General features: G+C 43.5%; 1 protein-coding gene across 9 annotated transcripts in view; it reads right to left on the bottom strand.

Moving 5' to 3' along the window:
- Positions 1–13,989, bottom strand: part of CASK (calcium/calmodulin dependent serine protein kinase) — a 195,196-nt gene extending 181,207 nt beyond the window's left edge. For 6 of the 9 annotated variants that reach the window (XM_048937643.1, XM_048937665.1, XM_048937703.1 and 3 more), the window contains exon 1: positions 13,695–13,988. In XM_048937643.1, coding sequence (XP_048793600.1) covers positions 13,695–13,753 — 59 coding nt within the window. In that variant the 5' untranslated portion in view covers positions 13,754–13,988. Of the gene's footprint in view, positions 1–13,694 lie in introns of all 9 variants that reach the window. The other 3 variants (XM_048937650.1, XM_048937674.1, XM_048937683.1) reach the window with 1 other exon arrangement.
- Between the last annotated feature and the right edge of the window lie 353 nt (positions 13,990–14,342).

Genomic DNA, 14,342 nt, shown 5'->3' with positions numbered 1-14,342 from the left:
CCTTTAATTCACTTCCTGACACCTTTACTTTTTACAGAAGAAATGATTAACAGACTAATAGGCAGTTCTGGGCTTTTGTTTTTCTAGATTTCGCATTTAATAATTTGTTTTCAGCTACCAGAGAATGATCACTTGAGGTAATTACCAACAAACTGCATTCAACTAACTGATTGCATGGGATAACAAGAGCAGACGACTGCTATTACCTGACTGGATGAGAAAGGATGCTGCTGTTTGAACACACAGAAAAGAATCTATCAGTCTTGCATTGCAGAAGGGGTAGGAAGCAATAAAGATGTTAGACTACTCAGCATGAAAAGTTGTTGATGGATTCTGAAATTCATACCTTACTCATATTTACCCTCACTGGCCTAGCGACACCATGAACAGGCTGCAAAGCACAAACACTGAAGAGAAGATAAAGGGAAGAAAGATGTGATGAACAAACAATGATGACAGTGAAGGAAAGGAAGAGCAGCAATGAAGAATACAGCATTACAGAGTATCTACAGTTGTATAATTTCATGTTTTCCACTGTCCTCATTTCTTCTGGCTTTCTTAGCAGAAGGCTCACTTCCCCTGTGTGATTTAGCTACATGCTAAGGTAGTACTTCTATTACAGCATTCCAATAAGTATTTGCAATTCTTTAAAATCTGTTTCTTTTTAAACTTGATGCAAGAAATTTAAAATTGAAGCTAAGTTTGCAGTTCAGTTTTGCAGCAAACTGCAGTTTCCATGGGAGCAACATTCTGATTGGCAGACATCCTACAGTCTGCTAGGAAGCCAGCAGGTCTGAAGAAAACTAAACAGGATCTTAGTGTCTCCCAGCACATACACTGAAATAACATTTAGAAGGATTGATGCGAAGAGATATAAGGCAAAGTAGAGGGAAAACAAACAAGCCAACAAACTGATAGAACCCTTAACAGCCTTGTAACAGAGTTTTGTAATAAAAACATGAATTGCTAAACAAATGAAAACAGGCAGAGACACTATTAAAACATTAAGGTATAATGACACTCAAATTGGAAGTAAAATTCTGTTTTATACAGTCTCTGTCTCCCAAATATTCTGATAGCACTCAAAGGAGTAGGGGAAAGAAGAAGAAACCAGATTTTTAAAATAAAAATACATTTAAAAGTCAGCACTAGATAATACGTTCATGTCCAAAAGCAAACTAAAGATACAGAAAATAGACTACAATTAAAAAGTTAAGGCATAGAACAGGATTAAGACGTGAACTTTTAGCAGGCATCTTTAAAGAGCTAAAATTCTGCTCAGTAACTACTGTTGTATATGAAGACAAGGCAGGGAAGAGCATTAGATATTTCTCTTTAGAGAAACCCCTTCCAATTTTCTAAAGGAAAAACATAATCTTTTCCAACAATGGCCACTCATGAAAACTGACTTAAGTTTCTTACTTTACGAGTACTGACCAAAATGTAGGAGTGAAGAGCAATCAAGATGAATTTCCTCAAGAAACTAGAGATGGCAGCAAAGTCTCAAGCTACCAACTGAGGGGAAGAGAAGTTAAATGAAAAAGAAAACTTCTGAATAATTCTTACAGCCTCATTTAAATATTTTAGGTTACTTCTTTTTTTTCCACTTGACAAAAAATTGGAAAATCCATTAGAAAATACAGTTATAAGCTACAGTAAGGATTTCCTTCCCTCTCCTTAAATGCAACGTCTTAGAGCAGTTTTTAGCAAGTAATAGAAAAAGCATTTTTAAATAGCTTTGACAAAAATATTCACATTTAAGTCTACAATGCATCAATAATCCCAGAAGTCACCACCCATCTCTGAATGCTCCAGCCATGTCATGTATACGAACCACAGTGCAGGGAGGTATAATTGTGTTTTTCCTTGGCTTTGCAACAGTAACAACTGCTGACAGACTGGCAGGTCAGCATCAGGAAGAGAGTTCTCAACTCAAAGCTTTCTGCAAGATCCGAAGCTTTCAAAAAACACATAAGCAATATAGGAAATTAAGATCTATTCTTAAAAAAAATAAAAAAATAAAAAATTCAGGAAAAGAATCACAGAAGTTTCCTGAAGTTTCTCATCTCTCTGCTGAACTCCATGCATCTGAGTTTGCCATTTAATTCTAAGACATAAGGAGCCAAGCATATTAAAAAAACATATCAAAAACGGTTAGAAAATTCACTTGGAAATTGGGAGGTACACATTCAAGTCAAAGGATCACAGAATCCAAGGGGTTGGACCCTCCTGCTCCACCCTCCTGCTAAAGCAGGATCCCTACTGTAGGTTACACAGGAAGGAGTCCAGACAGGTTTCGAATATCCCCAGAGAAGGAGCCTCCACAGGGCAGCCTGTTCCAGTGCTCTGCCATCCGCACAGTAAACAGCTTCTTGCTCACGTTCATGTGGAACTTCCTGCATTCCAATCTGTGCCCATTGCCCTTTGCTCCATCACTGAGCACCACTGAAGAGAGCCTGGCCCCAACCGCTTGCCTCTCACCCTTTAGATATTTATAAGCATTGATAAGATTCCCTCTCAGTCTCCTCCAAGCAGAACAGTCCCAGATCTCTCAGCCTTTCCTCATAAGGTTCCTCTTTGCCCAACCCTCCAGCCTGGCCCGCAGCTTTCTAACACCAGCAAGCTTGCTGAGGATGCACTCTATCCCTTCATTCAAGTAACAGATGAAGATACTGAATAGGACCAGACCCAGTACCAATCCCTGGGGAACACTGCTAGCTATGGGCCTCCAACCAGACTGCACCACTGAAAAATCCTTCCCTCCAACATAGTGCCTGAAGAAGCATTCACCAGGCTTGAAGATGTGGGAGACAAAGACATTATCAGCACTCCCAGACGACTTACTATGGAATAATTTTAAATTCACCATCTCACTGAGAAAGGAAAAGGAACATCCATCACGATCACGCTCACTAGGCAAAAAAGGGAAGAAATCTGATTCCCAGTTCCTACTCTAAGAGAACTGTATTTTGAACATAACACATGGAAGCCAACTTTACAGCCAACAATCTACTTCAAAACATTCCTAATGGGCAGAGCAACAGATAATTAAGATCTCTGAAAACTTCAAGCAAGTAAGAAATTAAGAAACTGAAAAAGAAAATATATCTGCAAGAGTTCAGAAAGTACTCTGTCTCAATGGCAGCTAGGAAGTATTGAATACTTTCCAATCAGAAGTGCCTGCAACTGATAAAAAAACCTGACACACTTGAGATCTAAGATTAGAGAAAAAGCTCCTGACATTTTTAAGCACCCTGTTTACTTTATGCTTTTAAAGACAGTTGAACCTTAAGAGCTGAACAGCCCTGAAATCCTGCCAAAAGATAACCATTCCTTCCAAGAAGGAAAAAGCAAAACAATCTAATAGCTGTAACTGAGCAGAACAACTCTGTCTGACCTTCAGTTTTCAAAGCCCCCTTTGTTGCTTTCATTTCTATAAGCACCAAAGCTTTGGAATGAGGATGCTTGCAGGAACACAGTAAAGTTTGGGGTACAAAGAAGGGAAAACAATGTTTTCTGTAAGCAGAAGTTGGTACTTTTCAATGTAAATTTGATCTAGATGTTCTAACACAGAATTCCCTCCCTTGCAGGCAAGTATTTTAATCAGACCAAGTTTTTGTTCAATACAATATATTTTAAGTTTAGCTTTATAGCAAAACCAAATCTGAAAAAAGGTAGGTCAAGAAAACTTAGTTTTAAATTCCTTGATTTTTTCTACCCATGTTATGAGTTCTTTCAAACATAAGCATATCAGAACCAGAAACAACAGGTTTGTTTGTTTGTTTTTTTAAATAAAATTAAAAGGAATTACAAACACTGGGCACACTTAGGGTTCAAAGTGCAAGTTATGTCTCTAACTGCTAACACTTCAGTCCTAAAGGACCCAACAAAACACAACACAACACTTGAAGAGCATCTATAAAACTACTCATATCATAAGCTAATATGCATCAAGGAGTTAATTCAAGTATTCAAAAAACAAAAATATGAGATGTACAGTGAAGTATTTAATGATGTGGCCTAACTAAGTATTCACTGATGTCAAGGGTGGGGGGAAGGAAGAAATGCTGCACACCTGTTCCTACATCTTCTACCTTGAGCTACTGCACTGTGGATCAGTTTGAGCCAGTAAAGCCAACAGAAAAATAACTCGCCCAACAAATGACCTAACTTCATAGTACACCTGGCTTATACAGATCAGACGGGTGCTAAAGCTGGCACAGAGGAAGAGGGGATCATGCAGCAGGGAATGGAAGCACATGAAGAGAGCAAGACTTCCAGCAACAGGAAATTTAATCCAACTCGCATCAGAGAAATTGCACTCATATACTCCTACAGTTCCTCACCCAAGGGCCCAAAGATGTTTGCTGTAAACCCATCCAAACTCTTCCTATCTGGTTCTGTTGGATTCAAGTTTATCCCTGGCAAACCTCCATTCCAAGAAAAGTTACTAGGTCAGATCAGTACCAATTCAGGAAAGATTCTATCTCAAAAACATAGCACTCCCTACATTTGTCTTCTTCCTAAGCTATCCTCACTCCCACCTTCTGTATCATCTTTCCCTTATCTATGCTGTGGGGGAGAGAGATAATGGTTCTTCACATATACACTTGTAAGGATCACTAAAACAAGTCAGTGCTTTTCTGCTGTTCAGAACTATTTCCCTCCATTCAGAATAGGGAACAACATTTGAGGCCAAAACAAACAAACAAAAAATCATCCCAAGATAAGAAGGCAGCTAACAGTTCAATTTGCAGCTGCAACTGCAGAATTATCTTAGAGGAGGATGAAAATGATAGAATAACCTACATTCTTTTTAGCTAGAACATCCAAATGTGATGACAGAATGTTATCAACTGGGGACCACCTTTGTAAAAGCATTTTTTCCCCTCCTTATTACAACAGCTTAAATACTGATAGAGCCCATACTAAATCCTGAAGGCGCAAAATAAAAATGGATGCTTTACATACCCATGTAAGAAGATACATGACTAAAGGCAGATTTCACATACAAAGGTACTCAAGGAATATCTTAAAAGCCACTGCACTTGAGAAGCCTCAGCCTCACAACACAGTTTTTTTCTTTACCTCCAGAGCTCTTTGGGTCAAAAATATCCAAATGTGAACTACCTTCCAAACCCTGGCAACAGTGAGTTTAAGCAAAGTTCTGAATTAACCACATGAAGAACCATTAACCATGAATTAACAATGAAGAACCACATGTTCCCTAGGAAGACACACTTTAAAACAACAAGAGTTACTCAATCTCAGCTACATTAGAACTGATACTGATGAGACAAGCAGTTTTTCAGCTTAGCTCTAAGCACTTCCTAAAATACTGAACTGAAACACGGAACACCTATTAAGCCAGAATAGGTACTCATATACCTGGTATTTCACTTCTGAACATTTTGTTCAGAGGCAAACTCTTCAGAGTTGTATTAATTCAAATAGTCTTAGAAATTTTCTCAATGTTAAAAGTGAGGAGCAATTGCCTACAGGCACACTATTCAAAGAATAGAGGGATGGCTGTCAAAAAAGAAACTGGATTACCTTCAGTTAACATGCCATCAAAAAGCCAAAGTAACAGGTTCAGGAGCCATGTGAAAAACTAACCTAATGCTATTTGGAAGTCTCTGATTTCTTCAGAACTTAAGGCACATACAGTGACTGTTCTGAGTGCGTAAGAATCATGCATCAAATGCCTTCACATGGCAAAATTTCAACTACTAGTTTCTGAAAAGACTGAGTCAAAATACAAAACTGACAAAGCATTGATGACAAAAATACTGACAGGTCCTCTGCCTGGAAAAAAAAGTACAGTCCTACTTGTACCTGGAACACTGCAGTAAAAGACAGGAGGTGTGTAGTAAATCACTAGCTACACCTTCCTACCCTATTCCAGCACAAAGATGTGAAAGTAAAAGAACAAGGCATATCTTAACCAAGTGGGGGTCACCTCTGTCATGTGAAACTACATTAGGAAGTAGTCCTTGATTCTCTCAGTCCTGCATTGATCCTGCAATGGTTTTCTAGCTGCTTCTCTGAAAGGATACATCTGCTTCTTGTATAAATTGAAGGAAAAAAAAAAGTTAAACGCTCATTATAATTCAAACATCTCCATTGTCAAGCTCCAACAAGTATTTCAAACCTCATATGGCCATGTTTATAATAAAAACTGAAGTTGTGGATAAAAATGGGGCTTGAACATTAGTAACACTATCATGACAAACCTGCTGTGCCTTCCTGTTTTTGACACAGGAGACAGAATGGGACACCACTGGGCATCTCCCAGGAAACAACACTTTGCTACAAATACAGCAGAAGTTTATTAAAACAAGACAGTGATCTGACACTCTGAAACACATTTCAGTTTACAGCTACTTCGAAAGGAAGGCTTTCCTGTCCTGTGCTTAGGGTGTCCTTACCTAGGTATTTTCTTATATACTTACCTGATAAACACAGAATCACAGAATCACAGAATTGCAGGGGTTGGAAGGGACCTCCAGAGATCATCGAGTCCAACCCCCCTGCCAAAGCAGGTTCCCTACAGCAGGTCGCACAGGTAGGCATCCAGGCAGGTCTTGAACATCTCCAGAGAAGGAGACTCCACCACCTCCCTGGGCAGCCTGTTCCAGTGCTCCGTCACCTCACTGTAAAGAAGTTCTTGCGCACATTTGTGCAGAACTTCCTATGCTGCAGTTTCCAGCCGTTTCCCCTTGTCCTGTCTCCACTCACCAATGAAAAGAGTCCGGCCTCGCCATTCTGCCCCCCACACCTTAGATATTTATAGACCTGGATCAGGTCCCCTGTTCTGTAGGTGGCTATATTATCTGACTGGTACAGTATCTTAAGAGATCAGGCCAACTTCTGAAATTACTAGGGCCGTGAACTTTAGCCATGCATACACCATACGTACTGTATATACATCTTCACACTGTTTATTAAGAAACAGATTCACTCTCAGGAGAATTCCTAAGATTTACTTTTAAAATTAACTATACAATTTGGAACGAAATATCTAGTTTTAACACTAACCCCTTTCAATTCTGAAGTCACCATTCCTTAGATGACACATTTAATATGACTACAGCCTTCTGAAAAGTGATCTTTGAAAACACCACAATATAATAAGCAGTTAATACATAATAAGCAGTTAATACTGCTCAATTACCATTCATTGTCATGACATCTACATAAGAGACTATAAAAAGGCCAGTGTATCAAACAGAGGACTAAGTACATAAGTGGCTGTTGACATAAAATACAGATTTTTCCTCTCCTAGTATTTCTCTATCACTCATTAAAACAAACCATTGCATTTTAACTGAAAAGACAGTCGGGGATTGCTAGGATTCTAAAGGCTAGGCCCCATTCTAGAAGGCAACAGAGCTATGCTAATAAAAAGACTAAGCAATTAACAGAGCAGATCTCCAAATCAAGACAGTTTCTTGTCCCACGACTTCTCCAAGACAGCTTCTACAGAATTTTGGGAGCCAGTAAGTCATATGTCAAGTAACTCGCCACCTAAAATTACTCAGGACTACTCTGCACACTGTTGCTCCTCTGCTCCTACATTCAAAGCTTCCACCTCCTGGAAAACACAAAAACATATCTGCAAAGCCCCTGCACAATCTCAGTATACTTTCCTAGCCGAAATTCCCCTCCTAAAAACGACTCTACTTCCCAGTTATCACAGCTTGTCTACACCATAAGGATGCATGTGAGGAAAGAAGCTGCTTATCAAAACAACACCAGAAAATGGACGAGAGTACCCATTCAAATGCTTAACTCTGCAAACACAAGGTGGAATTAAAATATGTGGTCAGCTACAGTTGGATAGACTTTCATAAGCAGAACCAGGTCAGTATTAACAGTTAAAATCTGTAGCACAATAACTTAGGTAAGTAGATAGTCCAGCAACTGTATATGGTAGTTTTCTGGAGCAACACACATTACAACCTCACACTTAAACCACACATTCATTTTAGTTTAACACAGAAAACAGCTGGACATATATTAGAACACCAGTATTTCAAACAGAATCACAGAATGGCCCGGGTTGGAAGGGACCTCAAGGATCATGAATCTCTAACCCCCTGCCACACGCAGGGCCACCAACTTCCCCATTTAATACTAGACCAGGCTGTCCAGGCCCCGTCCAACCTGGCCTTGAACACCTCCAGGGACGGGGCATCCACAACCTCTCAGGGCAGCCTGTTCCAGCACCTCACCACTCTCATAGTAAAGAACCTCCCCCAACATCCAACATAAATCTTCTCTCCCTCAACTTAAAACCATTTCCCCTTGTCCTGCTGTTATCTACCCTTTCAAAGAGTTGATTCCTTCTCCTTTATTGTTTGTAGGCTCCCTATAGGTACTGTAAGGCTGCAATGAGGTCACCCCACAGCCTTCTCTTCTCTAGGCTGAACAAGTCCAGCTCCCTCAGTCTGTTTTCGGAGGGGAGGTGCTCCAGCCCCCTGATCATCTTTGTGGCTCTCTTCTGGACCCTCTCCAACAGCTTTCTGTCCTTCTTGTACTGGGGGCTCCACACTTGGATGCACTATTCCAGACAGGGCCTCACAAGACCAGAGCAGAGAGGGAAAATCACATCCCTGTCCCTGCTGGACACCCCTCTTCTGATGGAGCCCAGGATACCATTTACTTTCTGAGCTGCAAGGGCACACTGCTAGCTCACGTTAAGCTTTTCATCCATGAGGACACCCAGGTCTTTCTCTGCAGGGCTGCTCTCAAGGACCAGTCTGTACAGATGCCTGGGATTCCTCTGGCCCAAGTGCAAAACCTTGTGCTTTGCTGTGTTGAACCTCATCAGGTTCACCGGGGCCCACCTTTCAAGCCTGTTGAGGTCCCTCAGAATGGCATCCCTTCCTTCCACCATGTCAACCGCACCACTCAGCTTGGTGCTGCCAAACTTTCTGAGGGTGCACTCAATTCCAGTGTTGATGTCATTGATAAAGATGTTAAAGAGCACTGGTCTCAAGACAGACCCCTGGGGGATGCTGCTCATTACTGGCCTCCACCAGGACATAGAGCCATTGATGACCACTCTCTATCTGCAGCCTTTTAACAAATTTCTTATCCATTGAGTGGTCCACCCATCAAATCCATATCCCTCCAATTTGGAGATAAGGATGTGGTGGGGGACCACGTCAAAGACCTTGCTCAAGTCCAGGTAAATGACATCAGTCATCCTTTCCCTTGTCCACCAATGCCACCACTCCATCAAACAGCACTAAGGAATTAAAAAGCTAAATCAGACAGCATTCCATAACTCTGAAAAGTTCCCTTCCTTCTCCCTCTTCCTGAACAGTGAGAACACACTGCAATTGTTTCATGCTTTTCTTTGCTTTGTCAAAATTATGCTCAGCAGTTACATCCTTTGGTTTTACACAAGATGCAAAACCTCAACAGTGCACTAGAGAAAAAGCACATTTGAGACGAAAGTATTATTCGCACTGCCATGCAGAGAAAACAGAGGCAATGCTGATGTACTGTATCACTGAAGCAGTAAGAATCATTCGAGAGAGCTTTGCTGTCATTACTACATACTTCCATTTCTTGGACACGGAGTCCATGAGATCTCACCTCACTTTCTTAATCATTCTGACTGGGATATAAGTTTAAAGCATGTCTATTTCAAGATAACAGCTCAAGATAAACCACAATCACTCTCCTCCCATCCTCTTAGAATAGGAAACAGGCACCCAGACTTTAATGCAAAAAAACAAACAAACAAACAAAAAAAACCAACCCTGTATTAAAATCCCACCACTTGCCTCAAGACATCGTCATCCCACCCTCCCTTCCCTCACATCATCCGTTGTGTTGTGTTCCGGCACTGCCAGTATGGAGAAGAGAGGAACTCCTTCAGACCACAGACACTCAAACTCCTCCTCCTCACCAGAGAGAAGAGCCCAAGCGGAGAAGCCAAGCACAGAAGAGGGAGGGATGAAAAACTGAAATCCTCACCATGCAATGCAGAGAACAACTAACTTGAACCTAGACATACTGCAGAGAACATCCTGAAACTACAGCAGCACTAGCATCAACTATTACATTATTTTTGGGTACTAAAAATGCCAGCAACTGTACCACTACTACACACAATAACTGTACAAATTTACAGCCCACCTGTGCTAGACAAAAAACTAATTCACGTGACTATCAAGATGAAGACTTAAGGATTTCAATTGTGACCAATGCACACTTAAACAGAAACTCTTATCAACATTATCACATTCTATTTCTAACTTCAAAATTTGGAGATACATATAAATGTAGGAAACTATACTGAAGCAACACACAATCCCATTATTAGGCAGATCAGACAGTTTTTACAGCACCCCTCTAAAGCTAACATTAACCAACGTGAGTCTTCATAGGTGCAGTAAGCAAAACCCATTAATGTGAGATAAAGTCCTCTCAGAAGAAGGTATCTGTCATAAAAGTCATGTTTTGGACTTCTAAGTTCAATATCAACTTTGTCTGTTCTAGCTTAAAGACAGATATTGTCTTCAGTATAATGAAGACTTCTGTTACATTTACACAGAGCTCCAGTTATAAGAACAATTCTCACCCAAGGTGTTTCAGCCCTACACCAACACAGAGTTTTGAGAACCACTCAATGTGCTCTGAATGCAAATTTCAATGAAAAAGAAGTACACCTGTCACCACTGTCTGCAGCCTGTTAATCAAATGCATGCTCTGATCAACACAATGGAAGCCTTAAATGTTTTAGCTTATGTACTTCTCATCAACGCAGGGAAAATCCCTTCAAAGCTAACTGGAAACAAGTTTGAATAAAAAATAAACAAGGCAGGCTTGTGTCTTTTATTCCCAGATATACTACTGTGTTTTTGAAGGCCAAGCTAGAAGCCCCCAGTGAATTCTTGCACTGAAGCATGCTTGTGCCAGCCAACTCTGAATATAAGACAGCAACCCAGAACATCACACATTTGGTAAAGTAAAACCACATGACTAACGTTAGCGTCACAGATGCCACTTTAAAAAGTTTAACAAGACATTGGATTTATTACTCAATTTTTATCTCTCCACAGCATTCAGCAAAGAAATTGGAATACTGGAAGGGTATGCAAATGTAAATTGCCCTCAATTTTTTTCTAAAGGAAACACGGATTAGAAATTCTCTCAATCCCTCCTGGCTTTTCTTTTATCCTCTATCTATTCAGAATGAAAAATGTATGCTTGCAGAACTCAAACACATTAAATGCCACGTAATAAACAATTCATCACTCTGTCATTCCAATCAATTCTTTCGTATACTATTACAGCTACTGTTCCACACTCCAGCAAAAAGCTATTATCACTGTGTTTATACAAAATAAGTCTTATCAGTTTATCGTATTTAAAATTGTTTAAAGTTTATTCAGAAGTTCAGAATAAGCTTCAACAAATAGGAACACATACTACCAGCAAGGAAACTCCCACAGAGGACTTATTTCTCAAGTAGACAGTATGGGAACTTTGAGATTCTCTTACAAAGTCAGACAAAATATTCAGTTATTTTACAGTTCAAAAATCTCTTTCCCACACCTTTTCTGGAAATACCTTTTACTACTTTAAACGACAGTGGTAACTACCCATTTAGGAAAGATAAATCATATACTTTAATATTTCATGAACCTAAAACACAAATCAGGGCCGGATGTGCTATTTGCTAGAACCAGATTACTCAATCAATCAATAATAAATCACAGGAAGGTGCAGACGTTTAGTTGATGTTTCACTGAAAGACGTTTAGCCAGATGCATACGTAGCAATTCAAAGCAGATTTACAGAGTCTTTCTCCAGGTTGCCTGAAGATGAGCGAGGTGCTATCAAAAATCTGAAAGCTAAATAAAGATGCTGCATCCCCGATTCCTCAGAATTCACCTGTGTAGCACTGCAAAGAAACAGGAATGCTACTTATACAACTGTACAGTTTATTGTTTAGAGGAGGGACACAACATCCGCATACAAACCCTTTCCCACCACCACTGCTATCTTCAGTGATCCACCCTGTTCTGTTACAGTGCTCTTAGCAGCACCGTGCTCCTACAACCCAACGTTTTATCTGTTAGATCAAGTTACATCACAACACATCCAGAATAATTAAATCTCAGGTACCAGCTAAGGAAGCTTCACAATTCACAGGTTTTGAACATTGGATCCCTTCAAAATTCTCATATCACAACACCAAAAGTCATCGGAGCTGCACCAACATCTGGATGGCTGTGAATGAGCCATCCTCTAAAGGCACACGCAATCCTGCCAAGCAGAAGCACTTCACCTTCCTTCTAAAGGTATCCAGCTATGAGGAAGCAGTGTGTGAACTGCAGCGCTTAGCATAAAACCACTTGTGAAAGGAACATGCCAAAAATCGTCTTCAAAACACGTTTCATCACAGTTTTGTTTCTCGGCTACATAAGCTCCTCATGAACAACCGACAAGAGCTTTCAGCTTATGACAGCAAGCAAGGCCCTCTAAGCTTCCTATTTTTAAAAGTTGTGGCAGGGGAAAGGTGGTAATACCATGTGAAATGACAGAGCAGAGTGCTGAAACTTCAGCTGACAACAAAGTAACCTGCTAAGTCCAAGACAAGCATTTTAGTATAATCCTCAGGAAAGATTAATTCCAGAATATTTTTAGCCTGAGCTCTGAAAGCGGGCAGCAGCAGATAGAGACTGAAAAGCACACTGGTGGGGGGCGGGAGGGAGAATACATGCGGATAAACTCTTTGTTTATAATCAAAACACAGGGAACGCCGCTCTTGTAGAATTCCTCAGGAAGAAAGAGCTGCAGGCACCCAGAGCAGTGCCACGCTAAGGCTCCCACAGCAATCTCAGCTGCTCAGTCAGACACACACAGACAATTGGGAAGCAGCAACACTGCTACATCTTTCACGCAAGCCAAGCACAACCATAGGAGGCGTGTGGAACACAACGAATAAACAAAAAAGGATTTTGAAACCGGGCAGTCACGAAAATACAGAGCGGGGAGCTCAGCTCCCGCTCAGCGCCATCTGATTTGGGGGATGCTCTGCGTTTTCTTGGTGTGGTAACGCACAGAGCTGTCATCTCCGTGCAGCCTACAGGAGCGTGGCCCAAAACAGGCAGACGGGGAACGCCGGCGACCTCCGAGGTTTGACACGAGCACGCAGTAACAGTTGCATAAGGACACCGGAGAAGCCAAGTTCTCCCCCAGCCTCATGCACCGCCGGAGAGCGGAGGGAAGGCAGAGATCCGCGCGAGCACGGGGTGCCAGAGGCACCGCCAGCAGCACGCCGCTCATTGTGCGCCAAGGCTCGGGGAGAGCCAACACCTGGGCACGGCCACCCGAGCGATAGGTGGATCCACGGCGATCCTTCCCCAGTAGGCAACCAACGATGGGTGTGCCGAGGATGGGGAGGAGAACAGGAGGGCTGGGCAGCGCCAGGCTGCGCGGCGGCCGGGCGGGGATCATGGTGGCTGAGGAAGCACCGGAGCTGCTCCCCCCTCCCCCCTCTCAACCCCTATCCCCAAGCTCAGGGCGGCGGGCAGCGCGCCGGGACCGCCCGCACCGCGACTCAGGTGGGTGCCGAGCACAGCATCCCCGCGTTGGGGTTGGGGGGCTCTGCTCTCCCCCCCTTCTCTTCTCCTTCCCCCCCCCCCCCTCCCCCTCCCCGCGGGACTCACTTGCCGATCACCTCGCACAGCTCGTACACGTCCTCGAACAGCACGTCGTCGTCGGCCATGGTCCGCCCGTCAGGCGGCGGCCCCGGTTGCGGGGGGAGGAGGAGGAGGAGGAGGAGAAGGAAGCGGGGGGGCCGCGGGCACGCTCCCCACCGCGCGGCGCGCTCCCCCGCCGCTCAGCGCCAACAGCCGCAACCGACGGCCGCAACCGACGGCCGCTACCGCCGCCGGGGCTCTCCGCTTCTCGGGCCGCCGCGCGTGTCACGCACCCCGCGACCCCACCTTCCTCCCCCCACCCCCCCCCTCCCTCCCCCGGTTACTCCCCGGCGGCAGCGGCGGGCTGGCGGGCGGCTCCGGCTCAGCGGGGCGGCGCGAGCTCCATGGAGGGGATAGGCGGCGGCGGCGGGCGGCAGCGCCGGCTCGATCCCTCCCTCGCCGAGCGGGCGCGCTCCCGAGGCACCGGGGAGGGGGGGGCGGGGGGAGAGGGGGTTGGCTAGGGGAGCGCGCACCGTGCGGGAGGATAATAGTAGGAGGGGGAGGGGCGGGGAGGTGCCGGCGCGGCCGTCGGTTCCGCTCCCAGCCGCGAGGAGGAGAGGCGGCGGCGGCGGCCGCGATAGGCGCTGGCCGCACGGGAGGGCGGGGGCGCGCGCG

This window comes from Lagopus muta, chromosome 1, assembly GCF_023343835.1.
Source record: "Lagopus muta isolate bLagMut1 chromosome 1, bLagMut1 primary, whole genome shotgun sequence".
Taxonomy (NCBI): Eukaryota; Metazoa; Chordata; class Aves; order Galliformes; family Phasianidae; genus Lagopus; species Lagopus muta.
This window is presented reverse-complemented; position numbering and strand designations above follow the sequence as displayed.